General features: G+C 35.5%; 1 protein-coding gene across 3 annotated transcripts in view; it reads left to right on the plus strand.

Moving 5' to 3' along the window:
* The window catches only part of PTPRZ1 (protein tyrosine phosphatase receptor type Z1), a 167,933-nt gene that overhangs the window by 116,245 nt on the left and 34,158 nt on the right, over positions 1–17,530 (plus strand). For 2 of the 3 annotated variants that reach the window (XM_068549373.1, XM_068549372.1), the window contains exons 11-13: positions 1,177–1,223; positions 5,415–6,414; positions 13,899–14,043. In XM_068549373.1, the coding sequence (XP_068405474.1) occupies positions 1,177–1,223; positions 5,415–6,414; positions 13,899–14,043 (1,192 nt within the window). Of the gene's footprint in view, positions 1–1,176; positions 1,224–5,414; positions 8,980–13,898; positions 14,044–17,530 lie in introns of all 3 variants that reach the window. The other variant, XM_068549374.1, reaches the window with a different exon arrangement.

The following is a 17,530-nucleotide window of genomic DNA, read 5'->3' on the forward strand; positions in this document are numbered from 1 at the left end:
AAATTTTATCATAAAAATAAACTCAAGAAAGTCTATATTGTAAAACAGGCCTGGATTTGATAAATATTTAATGTTCGTTCAGTTATGCCTTTGAAAATTCTATAGACTATGCATTTCCTTTGAGGATCTATAGAGGCATAAAAAATAGAATATAAGCAGCTTTAGGATAGTGAAGAGCATAAACTTTGGAGATGGAATGAGATTCTCTAAAATAATAGGCATAAGAAGGGCATCTTTGTAATAATGCTCAAGCCCTCCCAGTTACCCTGTCTCCCATCTTCCTGATGCAGCTTGGATGAAGAGTGAGGAAAAGTGGTCCTCGAGCTCCTCAGTAATTTGGCAGTGGGGCTACATTCCTTGTTGGAGAGAGGGAACCAGCTCCTTATCTTTCCTAACATTTACTGACGGGTCTTGTTTTAGGATTGAGATAGCCAAGGACTAGAAATATGCTGATTCTAGCCAATTGGGAAAATCAGACTTAAATGATCCTGGTCATTATATTCCTCGCATAGATGGCATTAGTTGAGTATCCCTGGGAAGAAGGTGTGGGGCTAACCCCGGTCAGTCCTTCCTGCTGCCAATCCAGGCTGGACCTGCTGGAAAACATTCTTCCTTTTACCTGGTGCAGTACCCTGTGTACAAATACGAATGAGCCCAAATCTGAAGAATAAAAAGACCTACTTGATCTTCAGTCAGAAGTGGACCTTGAGGAATAAGTAGTTGAATAAGAAAACAAATCCGTCAATTCTCCCCTAGCATTTTCCCAACTATGCTTTTATCAGCAAGAATGAAAGCTTTTATCAGCTAAGAATGAAAGTCTACATACACTGATGAAAAATTACTTGGGTTTCTTTACACCCAGTAATATCAGCCTCACTGTCCCCTTCTCCCTTCTTAGCTTCAATCGCAGTTAGGGTGAGAATAGGGAAGGGAGTTGGAGTTGGAGGATAGAGATGAAGGTTTTGAGTGCAGTTTCCTGTACGTTTATGTAGTGTTGTGTTATGTAACATTCAGTAGTCTTGAAAACTGAAATTCAAAATTTTTATTTTGGGCAATTCTGTATTTTCCAAACTAACAGTCTTTTTTTCCCCTTTTCCCTCTTTCCATCCAACGGTTGACCCATAAGGCTGAAATAGTTGAATAAAAATGTTAATAATTTTGTTTTCAATTTTGTAGAACTTGACCTCTTTCCTGAATTAATTGGAACTGAAGAAATAATTAAGGTATCATAGCTACTTTTTATTCAAGTGCTTTAAAGTTAAAAAGTCTGGTTTGAATTACCGGTTAGGTTTCAGACGTTGCATTAATAAAAAGTTCATGTTGCATTATTCATTGTTTGTGGGATTAGTTGCTGAGCTTTGTAGATAGACATGTAATTAATATACATGATTTTTTTATGAAGAAGTTGGAAGACTTTAATTGGTATAATTTTTAAAAGGAGATAGAAAAGGTTTGTTGATAATTAGAAAAACAGTGAACTTTAAAAATAATGACAGCTGTGAACTATAGCCACAAATTGGAATTTTTTCATGTTCAAATGTTTCTAAAAGACTAAAATAATATTTAAGCAATCCTTAATATTGGTACAGCTTATTTTTAACTAACTTAACCAATGATTGACAGATTGATAATAAATATGAGTCAAAGTATAAATTGTATATATTCTTTTGCCCATTTAATTTGATTATTTTTGTTTGGACTACTTATATTATAAATGTCTGTTGTTAACACAAGGTTCTTTAAGTAAATGGGCATCTAAGGATATTTATAAACTTTAACATTGTCTTAATTTTTGAAATAGAGAGAAAATGACTGTTTGTGCTTATATTCAATATTTCATCCTAAGCCCAAATGTGCTATTCATTATAACTGAGACTAGATGTTAAAGCCAGGTTCTATTGTTAATGATAGTATGAATTTGTCCATAAGTGCATATGTATGTATGAGCTGGTAACTTGTGAAAACTAATTCTACTGTCTCGTAATAAATAGCAATTAAGTTGTGTTTTCACAGATATAATTACCTCAATAATTTATTTATCTTATGGCAGTTCTCTCTTACAAAGGACTATTTTACCAAAATGACCAGTCCGCATTTCATCAAGAGTTCACAGAACTCAGCTAAGGATACCTCTGTGTGTCTGTGTGTGTTTGCATGCACACACGTGTGCACATGCATGTGGATATAAATATACCTAGAAATGATTACCAGAATCAAGTCAAAGGCAAGAAAAAGAAATTATCTTTACAATCATTGGTTTGTGTCTTAGTCAGTTTGGGCTGCTATAACAAAATACCATGAACTAAGTGGCTTGTAAACAGCAAACATTTATTTCTCACAGTTCTGGAACCTGGGAGTCTGAGATCAGGGCACCAGCACTGCCGGGTTCTGATGAGAGCCCCTTCTGGATTGTTGACTACAGACTTCTTGTTGTGTCTTCACATGGTGGAGAGCAGAGCAGAAGAAGCAATCTTTCATGACTCTTAATATAAGGGCACTAATCCCATTCATGAGGGTTCCACCTTATGACCTCATCTAATACTAATGACCTCCCAAAGGCCCCACCTCCTAAGACCATCACTTTTGGGGTGTAGGGTTTCAACATGTGAATTTAGGGGGGACACAAACACAGTTCATAACACTATTCACTTTCATCGAGTCATGCAGGAATGAATGATAGAGGTTGGCAAACATCTGGAATGTATCGATGGTGGTTCTAAGCTTGAATATGGAAATGAATAGTTTGGGAGATGTTCCTCAAATTCTCTTCCAATAGGAATGCATGACTTTGAAAGACAAAGTATCTCCAGCACAATCAAGGCTTTACAATAAAAAAATTTTAATAGAAGTTGTGAAGGATAACAGGTGTGATCCAGATCAAAACCATAGTGAAAGAGAGATTCACAATAACTCCATAAGAAGTTATAGGAAACAGTGTCCATTAAAATATTTGTGGTTTCAGATATGTATAAAGTAATCATAGAACATGAATCATATATTCTTCTTGAAATGTTGACATGAGATAATATGACCTCATAGAGATGTACAAGACTTAGTTGGGTGGGATTAATGAAAGGTCCATTACTTTCATCAGATTCTAAGAGGTATCTGAACCTCACAGTCTAAAATCTGCTAGAAAAGAAAGCAATGAAAGGGATATGTGTGTTTAATGTGTGTATAGTTTTTTTTCCAAATGATCGAATAGAAGAAAAGGTGAGTGGCATTATGTTTTAAGAACAGTTTTATAGACATCTACATAGCTTGTGATAGGAGGATGATAAAGGAGGTTTGTGTGGGAATCTAAGAAAAGAGGAAGAGAAGCAATGTTATTGTGGGATTTGATAGAAATTGTCAGATCATATAGAGAAGATAGATGACATGTGTTTTGGGAACTTTACTGTGAAGAGAAGGGGAGAGGTAAAATGAATACTAGACGTTGAATTAGAGATTTTTCTTTATGTTCCTTTTAAATAGAGATCTGAGTTTAAAGCTGATGAGAATGATCCATTCAAGAAAGCAAAAAATTTAAAATACAAAATTGAGGGAAATAGTTGTATTCAGTTCCCGAGAAGATGATAGAGAATGGATTAGAACACAAGTGTAGGAAATAGAAAGGAAGGGGAACATCTCTTCAGTTACAACAGGATGAGAGGGGCAGGGGTGGATTTTGTTGGTCCCGGTTTTTGATGTTTTAACATTAGGAAGAGGTATGTTTTTGTCTAGTGGCTTCTACTTTCTCTATAACCAGGAAAGCCATCTGCTGAGAATGAGGAGAGAAGGAAATGGAGATTGGAATAGAGCAGAAAAAAAGTTTGAATGTCTTGATAAAGGGTAAGAGTGTGGAGTGATACCAGAAAACTAGGCAAATATCCAGATTTGCAAAAATGAGGAAGAGTTCAGAAACTCCATATTGCTAAGTTTAACATTGATCCTCAGAGAAACTCTGGATCAGATTATAAAACAAATGTTTGTGAGAACTTCTAAGGAAAGAAGAGTATCTTTCACCAAGAGCGAGTCAAGGCAAACTATTCTTATTTCCTTTTACATGAAGTTTTTGGGCTTGAAGATTAGGGGAATATTTATTCAGGAAATTATTTGGTAAAATCTCCTGGTTGTCCTTGTGAACAAGGCATCAAACAGAATGCAAAATTTTATCAGGAAATACCACTAGTGAGGAAATGTATCTGGGGAATCTAAGAGAATATCCATTTTTAATGACTCACTTCTCAGGGTTGTCACATGTGCCTTAAAATTAAAAAAAATACTTAAAACCAACTAAATAATTAAGCTCTGGATAATGATGCAGACATTAAGCTTGAAAGCTTGTGTTTCATACAGTGCCTCTTTCTGTGTGTATGAGACAAAAGCTCATGAGCACACGTGGTTAAAGGTTCAGATTCTTTCTCCTGATATTGGTCACGTTCTCAGTGACTAATTTGTACTCGGTAGCTTTTTTCTTTTTTTAAGGCACATGGCCTTAAGAGGTCTAATAGATGGCAGTGCTAACAAACTTACAAAATCATGTCCCATGTGGACAAAAAATATCATATCTTGATACGTTTGGCAATTTAGTTTTCTAAACATATGATTAGATGTTTTATAAAATGCACAGTTTAAAAAAAAAAAGAAAGCACGGGTTTTGGTTGACCTCTAGCCAGATAACTCCTGGGCCATTATAGTGATTAAGTGTTCATGAAAGACTGGGTCACCTGAATAGTGTTTCTAAAGGAAACACGAAATTTAATGACCAGTACTAGAACCATATTTTGACAAGTTGTCTTTAAAATGTCTGCCTCCGTCTAAGATGAAATTCTCAGGGAAAAGTATTTAAAACAAAATAATAAACAAAACGAAAAACCTCTTCCAGTCCTAAACCTTCCTCTTATGATGGCTTAAAAATTGTGATTTATCCTTAATATATACAATGAAATATTCTGAATATACAGCTACTTTTGTCTTTGAAGTAAGTTGTTTCATTGCCATTTCACAATACAAGAAGCTAATTGCTGTTTAGCTTGTTGCCAGATGAACTGAACAGAGAAATATAAACACAAGAAAATAAATACTGTGTTAAATAACACTCTCAGTAAGTAAATACCACTACAATGTGTCTTCTTTTCAAAGTTGTAGTATTTATTAATTTACTTCCTTTCATCAAATCAAATCAAATAAAATAAAAATAAAATAAAGTAGCCATAAATAAGATGTTTTCATTAAGTTTAGTTACTCTCCCTCAAGGGTGGATAATAATGGTTATAGGATAGAGTCATGGCTTCTACGGGGTGGTGCTTTATGAGAAGTTCCCAAAATCCCACAAGTGAAGATTCACAACATAATGCAGTATAAGATATTATTAAGATTTCATTTTTCTCTTATTTCCTTATATCCCATTAAATCTTATTTGTTTTTCAAAGGAGGAAGAAGAGGGAAAGAACACTGAAGAAGACACTGTTGTGAATCCTGGTAGAGACGGTACCACAAACCAAATCAGGAGAAAGGAACCCCAGATTCCTACCACAACAAACTACAACCAAGTAGCGACGAAATACAATGAGGCCAAGACTAACCAGTCCCCAGCAAGAGGAAGCGAATTCTCTGGAAAGGGTGATATTCCCAACACACCCTTAGATTCCACTTCCCAACCAGTCACTGAATTAGACCCAGAAAAAGATGTTCCTTTGACTTCACAGACTGCGACCCAGCTACCATCTCTCACTCTGGCAGGCACTTCAGCCTCTTTAAGTGATGGCTCTAAAACTGTTCTCAGATTTCCACAGATGAACTTGTCTGGGACTGTGGAATATTCAAATACAATTTCTGTAACGGAATCTCAAGAGGTATCTACTGATATCAGTGGGGAAGAGAGTTTATTGACCAATTTCAAGCTCAGTACGGAAGCCGATGATTCTTCAGGCTCCAGTCCTGCAACTTCCGCTGTGCCATTCGTTTCTGAGAGCATATCCCATGGCTATGTGTTTTCTTCAGAAATCCCAGAGGCAGTCACATACGATGTCCTTATACCAGAATCTACGAGAAATGCTTCAGAAGATTCAGCCTCCTCAGGTTCGGAAGAATCTCTAAAGGATCCTTCCGTTGATGGAAATGTGTGGTTTCCTAGTACTACAGATGTGACAACACTGCCCGATGCTGGATCAGGTAGAGGGAGCTTTCTCCAGACTAATTACACCGAGATGGATATTGACGAATCTCAGAAGACAACTGAGTCCTCTCCTCCAGGCCCACTGGCGTCACAGGGTCCCTTGGTCACAGATGTGGAAATGCCACATTATTCTACCTTTGCTTACTTCCCAACTGAGGTAACACCTCATGCTTTTACTCCATCCTCTGGACAACATGATTCGGTCCCCACCGTCAACCTGGTACACCCGCAGACAACTCAACCAGTATACAATGGTGAGACACCTCTCCAACCTTCCTACAGTAGTGAAGTCTTTCCTCTAGTCACCCCTTTGTTGCTTGACAATCAGATCCTCAACACTACCCCTGCTGCTTCAAGTAGTGATTCGGCCTTGCATGCTACGCCTGTATTTCCCAGTGTCGGTGTGTCATTTGAATCCATCCTGTCTTCCTATGATGATGCGCCTTTGCTTCCATTTTCCTCTGCTTCCTTCGGTAGTGAATTGTTTCACCATGCTTCTCAAATCCTTCCACAAGTTACTTCAGCTCTTGAGAGTGATAAGGTGTCCCTGCATGCTTCTCTGCCAGTGGCTGGGGGTGATTTGCTATTAGAGCCCAGCCTTGCTCCATATTCTGATGTGGTGTCACATCAGACCACTACTCATGCTGCCTCAGAGACCTTGGAATTCGGTGGTAGTGAACCTGGTGTGCTTTATAAAACGCTTATGTTTTCTCAAGCTGAACCGTCCAGCAGTGATGTCATGATGCATGCACGTTCTTCAGGGCCTGAACCTTCTTATGCCTTAACTAATGACGAGGGCTCCCAATACCTCTTCAGTGTTTCTTACAGTTCTGCAGTACCTGTGCATGAGTCTGTTCAGGGTTCCTTACTTGGCAGCCCTAACCACGTACCGATGCCTGAGTCTCCCTTAGTAACCCCAAGTGCACCGTTGCTGCAGCCTACTCATGGCCTCTCTGGTGATGGGGAGTGGTCTGGAGCCTCCTCTGATAGTGAATTTCTTTTATCTGACACAGATGATCTGACAGCCCTTAACGTGTCTTCACCTGTTTCTGTAGCTGAATTTACATCTATGTTTGGGGATAATAACAAGCTGCTTTCTAAAAGTGACATAATAAATGGAAATGAGACGGAACCACACATTTCTTCTTTCAGTGAGCTGATTTACCCTTCTGAAAGCACAGTCATGCCCGACCTGTATGATAATGTAAATAAATTGAATGCGTCTTTACAAGAATCCCCTGTTTGCACTTCTAGCACAAAGGGCATCCTCCCAGGGCTTCTTGCTTTTACTGCTACTAAGGTTTTTGCTCATGAGATTAGTCAAGTTCCAGAAAATAACTTTCCAGTTCAGTCTTCACTCGCTGTATCTCAAGCATTTGGTGATACTTCGCTTAAACCTGTGCTTAGTGCAAACTCAGAGCCAGCATCCTCTGACCCTGCTTCTAGTGAAATGTTATCTCCTTCAACTCAGCTCTTATTTCATGAGCCCTCAGCTTCTTTTAATACTGAAGTATTGCTGCAACCTTCCTTTCAGGCTTCTGATGTTGACACGTTGCTTAAAACTGCTCTTCCAGCTGTGCCTAGTGATCCAATATTGGTTGAAACCCCCAAGGTTGATCACATTAGTTCTACAATATTGCATCTCATGGCATCAAATTCCACTTCAAGGGAAAACACACTGCACGCTACATCTGTACCAGTCTCTGATGTATCACCTACTTCTAATATGCACGCTGCTTCACTTCAAGGTTTAACCATTTCTTACGCAAGTGAGAAATATTTTGAACCAGTTTTGCTTAAAAGCGAAAGTTCCCAGCAAGCGGTACCTTCATTGTACAGTAACGATGAGTCATTCCAAACTGCCAATTTGGAGCTTAACCAGGCCGCCCCCCCAGAAGGAAGGCATGCATTTGCTACTCCTGTTTTATCAGTTGATGCACCACCAGATACGCTTGTAAATAAGCTTGTTTACTCTGATGAAGTCTTCACCTCTGCCAAGGGTTCTATGTCTGATGAGGTATTGGCTGGTATCCCAACAGTTGTTTCTGATACAGTTGTAACTGCTGATCATTCTGTCCCTTTAGGAAACGCGTATGTTTCCATTTCAGTTATTTCTCCCAACAAAGATCGTTCTGTAACCACAACCAAGTTGCTGTTTCCTTCTAGAACAACTTCTGAGCTGACTCAAAGTGCCAGATCTGATGCTGATTTAGTGGGTGGTGGTGACGGTGGTGATACTGATGATTATGATGATGATGATTATGATGGCAGAGATAGAGATGGCTTAGCCATAAATAACTGTATGTCGTGCTCCTCCTATAGAGAATCACAGGAAAAGGTAATGAATGATTCAGACACCCAGGAAAACAGTCTTGTGGATCAGAATAACCCAGTCTCATACTCACTGTCTGAGAATTCTGAAGAAGGAAATAAAGTCACAGGTGTAATATCAGACAGTCAGACTGATATGGACAGAAGTCCTGATAAATCACCACCAACACATGTGCCACCCCACAAGCGCAATAATGGAAAACAGGAAAATGACATTCAGACTGGTAATGCCCTGCTTCCTTTCAGCCCAGAATCTAAAGCTTGGGCAGTTCCTACAAGTGATGAAGAGAGTGGATCAGGGCAAGGTACCTCAGATAGCCTTAATGATAACGAGACTTCCACAGATTTCAGTTTTCCAGATATTAATGAAAAAGATGGTGATGGGGTCCTGGAAGCAGGTGACTCAGAAATAACTCCTGGATCCCCACAGTCCTCAACACCGCCTGTTACTAGCAGGCACTCAGAAGTATTCAGCATTTCAGAGGCAGGTTAGTTATGGATCCAAGGGATAGATTGAGGTGTGGTGGCCTTCTGCCTCAAAAAATAGAAAAATCATGGGAAGAGAAATTTGGTAAAATGGCCATCATTTTTTAAAATCAAGATATTCACAAATCAATTTACAGTTTTTAAAGTATGATTTTATTCATTATTTCAAATGCATACTCAACGTGTTTTGATCCTTAAGTTAACACTCTCCAAAATAGATAAGGTGATTTTATCTATTGTCAATTTTTCGTATTCTGCAAGATACCTATTACATGTGAGACCAATTATTGTGTGCATAATACATTTTCAGTACACTGCTTTTTAAATGATAGATTGGAGTGTGTTTTAGATGATTTTAATTTTAATGTTTACTCATATTCTAAAATAAGTTGTCAACTAATTCTGTTGAATTATAAAACGAATTATAAACTCATAATAATACGATATATGTACCACCTCTCTCTGACCCACCCAGTGGAAAGGAATTAGATAATTGCACATCCACATCGGCTTGGGGGCTCTAAAAAATGTTCTGTTGCTAAGTTTTGAGAGTTAATGGTAAGATTTTTTTTTTAAGATTTTAATTTTTAAAAATTGTCTTTGTTTGATTACCTTAATGTTGCCTAAAGAGGGCAGTGTGAACTAACAAAATACATTCTACTTTATACTTGCTGTTATACACCTTTCTAAGAAGTTAAATAATGGCCATTAATATGCATAGTATGTATAGGTATTGTATGACAAGATGTACAACACTAGAACATTTTCTGTAGAAATGCATTTCATTTGTTAATGTATTTTATGCAAATTAATTTATCAGCCAGATGTTTCTTCTAGCAGATTACTTGCAGCATATAAAATACAGATGTTTGCTTTAGATGCCACTGGGGGAGAAAAGGGGAAATTCAAAACCATTAAGAATATGAAATACTAGATAATTTCATTGCATTGATCATAAGAGTTTTATAATTTGCTTTTATTACATTTTAAGGCATTTTTTAAATCAACAATGAAAATATTTAAATCTCAACAGTAGGTCAAAAGATAAGCTAAAGTAAATCTTGCACTCTTATTGCATAAAAGTAGGTATTTAAAATCCAGAACATAGACAACAATCTCACTAGTATAGTTTTCCTCTTTGTTATTTCCGTCCTTTGAATTAGTTATCTACTTTTCCTTCGGTGCAGCAGCAATTAAAAGTTTGTACACTTTGATAGAGAAGTTTTTCTACATTCTGACTTGATACCTGTTTAACACTTTGTTCCAGTTTAAACACTTACATTCTGTTATGTGAAAATGAGTAAGGAATTCGTGAATCACCATATTTCATTAGTGTTGCCATGTATATGAATTGTTATCTGGCTTCAAATATAGTTCTTGTGTTTTTTTAATTTTTATTAGATTTATTTAGAAAAAAAAATCAGGAATCCATCCATTTTTCTTTCTTTTTAGGTAGTGACATCATCTGTATGTTCTTGCTAGATTATGCTGTTATGGAAAAACTATATGTACTGTAAAATGCCAAACCTTAAATTATTGACTAAAACTTAGCAATTTCTCTTCAATGCACTAACTAGATTTATTTAATTTGAGTATGTTCTCCCACTGATGAGGAGAAAATACAAATATAACATCTAACAGCAGCAAGTAACATAATTAATGAAGTAAATAAGATCATACAGGATTAGGGGGAAACTCTTGCCTATTTTTAAAACATATCTGTAAAAAAATCATATGTAGTCTGTCTTATCCAATAATTGAATATGCCTCTTTATCAAATGCATATAGACTAATTCTGAAACTTATCATTTTATTACCTACTTCTAGAATGTAGAATAATTTACAAGACATGCTTATCAAAGTAATATAGATAAGGCAGATATTAGTATCTGCAATTTATGATTGCATAAACTGAGTCCCAAAGGTACTAGATTGCTTGATCTAGGTCACATAGGGAGTTAATAAAAAACTGAGACTGGAAACATGTGTCATTGGTGTCTGTCTCTTAGGGACTACGTTTTCATGATTGAGAACAATAAAATATGTATAATGCTTAATTTGTAATACCAAAATCCTACTGTTTTATTCTCAAAGTGAATTTTAAAATATTAATCTTAGTTCTTTTTTTCTAATTGTCTATTAGCGCATTTTTGTCATATCATTTAGGTAGCTCATATACACTACGGAGCCATATCCAAAAAGATATTTAGTGTCAACTAATGAATATAAAAATCAGTATAACTAGTTGTTCCTCATTATAGTATATACAAAGCAGCCAGTGGATTGTCTACTTTCATGTGGTATCTGATCTTATATAAAATATCTAAGTTTCATTATATGTAATTACCATGGATTTATCATTCTAACTCCCTAATTAAAAGGTTTGTTTTAAAATCAGACATCCCAGAGAACTTATGAGAGAAGTCTATATACAGGACTCTGTGTGTGTGCATGTGTGTGTGTATAATGCGTGTATATAGAGTGTATGATATATATGTGGTAATTTGTTATATATTTTATGTGTTATATATCTTACATATGTATCACATATTTGATCAGACATATCTCATATATATGTATGCACATACATCAATATAAATGAGATATGGATGTATCTAGATACATATATATATATATATATACACATACACCTATATACATACTGCAGTGAATATTTGTGGTCATTGAAGACCAGTATAATTATATAACCTCACTTTGTATGTAAGTTAATGTACATCATTGGTTCTCAAACTTTAATGTGGATCAGAATCACCCAGAGGACTTGTTAAAACACAGATTGCTGGGTCTTACCCGCAGAGTTTCTGATTCCGTAGATTTGGGATGGTTGGAGAGGGGCCGAAAACGTGCATTTCTAACAAGTTCCAGGTGATGCCGATGCCACTATTCTGGGGGACACACTTCAAGTATGACTGAAATAGACAATAATACTAACCTCCATTTGTAATTTCTAGGTACCAGGGACTTTGCTAAGTGGCTTATTTCCTTTGTTAACCACAAACTTTCTACTTAGGTAACAATAATTACAATAGAAACAATGTAAAGACGGTTGTGTATAAAGCAAGATGCCTTCCTAAATTTCTTTTAAAAATACCGATACATTCACCGTCAGGTTATTTAGGCTTCTAGATGAGTCTCCCTACAATATGTAATGACCAGAGCATATGATTAACATAATAAAAGGTAAAGTTCAGCCTTCTCTCACAAGAACGTTAACTACAGCTCAGGGATCAGTTGACTTACAATATTCCCACTTTTTATACAGCTTTATTATTTCTAGTCACAACTCTGAATTCTGCTTTTTTCTAGCAAATCCTTCCATAGTTATAAAAACAAACATCTTGGGACATTTGGTTGTCACTTATAGATGCATTTCCTATATGAGTGGATTAAATTCTTGACCCTTTCTGCATCATCTCTCCTTACAGAAGGAAGCTGTCATTTTAACTCTTAAGTTCTCTCCAGTTAGATATATTTCAATGCTATATTTATGAATTCGTGACTCTCAAATTTATTCTCAAATATTTTCAACTAAATTGATAATATTTTCAGTTAAATAGATTGTTGTTGTCTCATATCACTAAGAGTAAGATACTTGATATAAAAGCACCAAACATACCAAATGTATAGGAGGCAATGTAGACTCTGATGAGGAGCTTAAACTTAGTTATTCCAGAAGTTCTACAGGTAGACAGGATAAGGGCTGTTACTTTGTAGCAGTGTCAGCATATCATCCTGGTAGAATGGTTCTAATGTTCAATCATCTTGGTTTCGCACTGCACACACCTCAAAGTAAAAGGGAAGAATTGTGACTGGCCACTGACACCCTGCAGTTCTGAAGATTTTTTTTAACAACTTAGAATGATAGCTTCAGTTGCAGTGATTTTGAAAATGCTAGAATAATAATGTACCTGACTGGTCACAAAAATAGTTATTTGCCATCTTTTAAAATTAACCAAAGGACAGAATTTAGACTTTTTCATAATTTACACTTGCATATTTAAAAAGAATTTCTTAGACCTGTGCATTTCTTCAATTTACATGCAATAGTATTTTTATTTTTGATAAAAACAGTTGGTAAGAAGGGCATTCAAAATAACATCTTAAAAGCAACCTACGTTTAAATGTTAAATAGTTTGCTGGATTGAAGGGTTATCCTAATGTAAGGAGGGTTATCCTAAGAGTCTCTCTTCCTGAAATTATTAGTTGCTCCTAATTATTTACCTAACTGTGGGATTAAAAATATTTCCATTACAATTAATTTTGGGAAATCAAGATTATATGTGGTGATTCAGTAAGTAGCACTGTTTTTCTTGATCATTTTATTTAAAAACTGAATAGTTTTCTTATTTTAATATTTTCATTTCCCTTTTAATAAGCTTTTCAAGGCAATATTGTACTTCTTGCCATGGCACCTCTTCCAGGGTGCCAGTCTTTGTTGGGATATTATAGTTCTTCAGCTCTGATAGGCTGACTTACTTTATTTTTCTCTTTTTTTGTGAGTTTATTAGTTTGTTTTTGAAGTATAATTGATCTATAACACTATGCTAGTCCCTGTTACACAACATAGTGATTTGATATTTCTGTACATTTCAAACTGATCACCACAATAAGTCTACTTACGATCTGTCACCATACAAGGATATTACATAGTTATTGACTGAATTCCCCACACTGTATATTTCATTCCCATGACTCACTTATTTTGCAACTGGATAGCCTGCCTTACTTTTTAAGCTTTGTGTTACTTAAATTAGCTTATGATCATAGACATTTGTTGTCTCATAGAGTCGAAATTTTAAAGGTAAGCAAACAGCAATGAAGATTGCAGTTATTCGGTTGAAAAATGTTGCGCTTTTCCTTAAGCTTAAATATCAACTTTCTCAATTTTCTCCGACTACAGAGGCCAGTAATAGTAGCCATGAGTCTCGTATTGGTCTAGCTGAGGGGTTGGAATCCGAGAAGAAGGCAGTTATACCCCTTGTGATCGTGTCAGCCCTGACTTTTATCTGTCTAGTGGTTCTTGTGGGTATTCTCATCTACTGGAGGTAAGTTGAGTGTTTATTTTGGATATGCATTTCATAAAGCTCAGATTTTGCCTGTGTTTTACCTGAATGCTTTTCAAAGCATATGCAAAATTCCCTTTACTTGAGAGCTACCATTAATTTCTCCAGGTAACTATGAGTAAGGTGAATTTGTGAATCCAAAGACATAATAATAACAGATTTGACTGTTCTTCATGCTTCTGTCAAACAATTAAAGGCGAAATGGAGGAACTTTGGCTTCAGTTAATATTTAATACAGTATTTTGACAGTTGCACTTTCATATTAATCTAATTAGCATTCAAACATTATCATAGCATTTAATATAAATCTAAGCTTCTCAGTTAAATGCTCCAGCTGTTATAACTTTAAAAGTTATTATTTTAGAAAACATAGTTTTTGATATAGTGAAATATACTTTTATAGCAGCAGATTTTGTACAAGATACATATCAATTGCATACTAATACAAAAAATGGTAACCCATACACAAAAATAAAAATTAAGCATTAAAGTCTAAATATAATTTGAAAATAAAGTAAATGACTATATTAAGATGGATGGGATTTTTAAATTCATTATAATTTGCCTTGAGGATGAGATACAGCTTCATTCTTATCAATAATCTGTTGAAACCTTTAAAGGGCAAGGAAAATTGTACCCACTGTAAGCTTCCCATCCTACAGCAAGCAGAACACACTGCAAAGTAATAAATTTACTAGGGACACAATGTAAATCAGTATAACTGTTATAACTGTGTCTGTTGGAAAACAAGGACTTTATGATGATATAAGGAATCATATCTGTAAACTAAGAAAGGCTATAGCTTAGTACTTTATACTTTTGTTTTAAAAGAGAATTTTGTCCAGAAGATTTATAATCAATTTCTTTTTTTTTTAGCAACCTCTGTCTGTAAGTTCATATCACCACTCTTTGTTTTATTCCAAAATATATTCTCTCAGTTTATTCAAAAATATTTAGTATGTTTATTGACTGTTTCCCATGTGCCTAGTACTCTGCGAACTACTATGGGAAAGTATAAAAGAAGGAATGAATGAATGAATGAGAATCACCACTGTCAAGAAATTTATGCTTATTGAGGAGAAAGAATTTTCCATGCAAAATTTATAAAAAATTACACAAAAGTGTATGCATGGCAGCTGAAATCTCTGATGCTAAGAGAGGTCAGAGAAAAAGGGATCTTGATAAGCCAGAATGGGCAGGGTAAATGTAAAATGTCAGGCTTGAGCTGAATAGGATTCAGAAAGAGGAGCTAAAGGAGAAGGGCATTCCAGGCAGGGTCTTACGTAACTTGAGTACAGAGTGTTAGTTTAAAATATGAGCACTCTTAGGGTTTTATGTATATATTTTATATCTAACTATCAAATGTCCTGATAAGATTTGTTACTCTTACTTACCCATTTACAAATTTCACATATCTGTCCAACTCACAACCATTTGAAGTTGATTCACTTCCAAATACAACTTTTTAGATCAGTAACACGAATACACCAGGGGTATTATTTGCTGAATTACAAAATGACAATGTTAGTGCATTCTTCAAGGTTTGTGTGAATTATTCAAATTCCAGTGTAGCTGCATTTGTGAGCAGTATGATTTCACTATCCAACATGGAAACATTTTCGACCTTTGTGGAAACTACAGCCTGTAGAAAGGTTTAAAAATCGAATGGCGTACCAACAAGAGTCCTAATAGGTGTATGGTCCTTATACGTTTTTCCAGTTTATATATTAAAACACTTTTCTGACCTAATTCTTTAGGAGAAAAAATAGTCGCAAAGTGGTATAATAAATCCTCTCTTTTGTCTAATTTATCTAACTCGGTCTCTCATGTTTTGTGTAAACCTTGAGAAGAAGCATGTCGTAGCAGGAAGACAGAACAAATCAGAGGTGATAAATCTGGATCCCTTTCCCAGTTCTTCCTGACATTTGCTATATGGCCTTGGGCAAGTCACTTCCCATCTAGGAATGAAACTTTCCTCTTTTTACCATTTGGGGAGAAAGATCATCTTTAAGATTGCAGTCAGACTTTCTTTAGGGTCTCTGTGATGAATACAGCATGATGAATGTTGTTTCATATTTGTATAAGGATCCAAAAAAAATGGAATCATAATTACACATTTCTAGCTTTTAATTCTAAATACTGTGATGAAAAGGTGTAAACTAAATAATCAGATTAACATTGATTGATAGGACCTATGTCTATAAGTTTAAAACAGTCATCACTTTTTTTCCTCATGGCTGAGTGATAATTAGCAGGAGACATAGTTATCAACACTTAGCACATGGACGTGAAGACATTCACTGCTGATACAGAACAGATGGACCATAGATATTGAGTCTTGTCATACATTAAATAATATGCCTTGAAATTATTTTCCAGATGTTTTAAGGTATAATTTATGTGAGCCAAATCGTAACTTTTAAAATGCGAAATTACTTCCATAAGGAATATTTTCAAAAAGTTCTTTTTAAAGACAACAAAGGGTAAATTTTGGAGAGCTTTTTTAATAGTTAGAATCTGAAAAATACCAAGGCTATATTCAACAAAACAGCACTCCATCAAAAGCTATATAGAACAGAACTCTCCATAGACAACACTTGTTCTGGCTGGGGAGAGTGGGAAGAGAAGCAATATGAATTCTCTCTTGATCTTAAATTTAAATTTGTGGGTCACTAGTAGCTACCAACCCAGAACGGAGGCCTCCCAGTACCATGCTGCCTTTTAAGTGGAATGTCACTTCCTAGGTAAGACTGTACTATACAGTGTACCTAAGCCATGTACGGATGATCTTCATCCAGAATTTATCCTGTACTATTTTAATTTTAATTTTTCCCACTTTTAAGATTATTGGTATGATTTATAAGATTCTTTTGTTACTTATTAATGCAAGTAACATTACAAGACCACTTATTTTCTAAAACCAACGAATGTTTGATTACATAGCTCAAAAGTATAGAGCTGGTATATACCCAGATACTACGATGAATATTAGCAACATGTTAAACCACTATACTAATATGTTTTAATTTACCTTTTCCTATTCTAAGAGATGCTACCTTCTTCCCATTCTCTCAGACACATCCTCTATCCATCCATCCGTCCGTCTATCCATTCATTTTTCTCTAGCTATGTATTCCACCTCTCCCTCCCAAATGTTTTGAAATTTTAGGTTAATCTCATTTGAGGCTCAGGTAGGCAAGAGAGTCTAGGATGCAGCCGAATACTTTATGGTTGGTGGAATTTACTTACTACTGGAAATCCATCTAATCATTCAGCACTTAATACCTATTGTACTCCTGGCATTGTATTAAAAATTGAGTCTACATAAATCAAAAGATATGGCCCCATCTTTAAAAAAAAAACATAATGAGGATAAAAGCACACAACAAATATACTGCAAAATACTATAACCAGCAATTAATTAAAATATTTAAAATAAAATAATGGAGAATAATGTCCAGGAAGTGAA

This window comes from Eschrichtius robustus, chromosome 8 (genome assembly GCF_028021215.1).
Source record: "Eschrichtius robustus isolate mEscRob2 chromosome 8, mEscRob2.pri, whole genome shotgun sequence".
In the NCBI taxonomy this organism is placed as follows: domain Eukaryota; kingdom Metazoa; phylum Chordata; class Mammalia; order Artiodactyla; family Eschrichtiidae; genus Eschrichtius; species Eschrichtius robustus.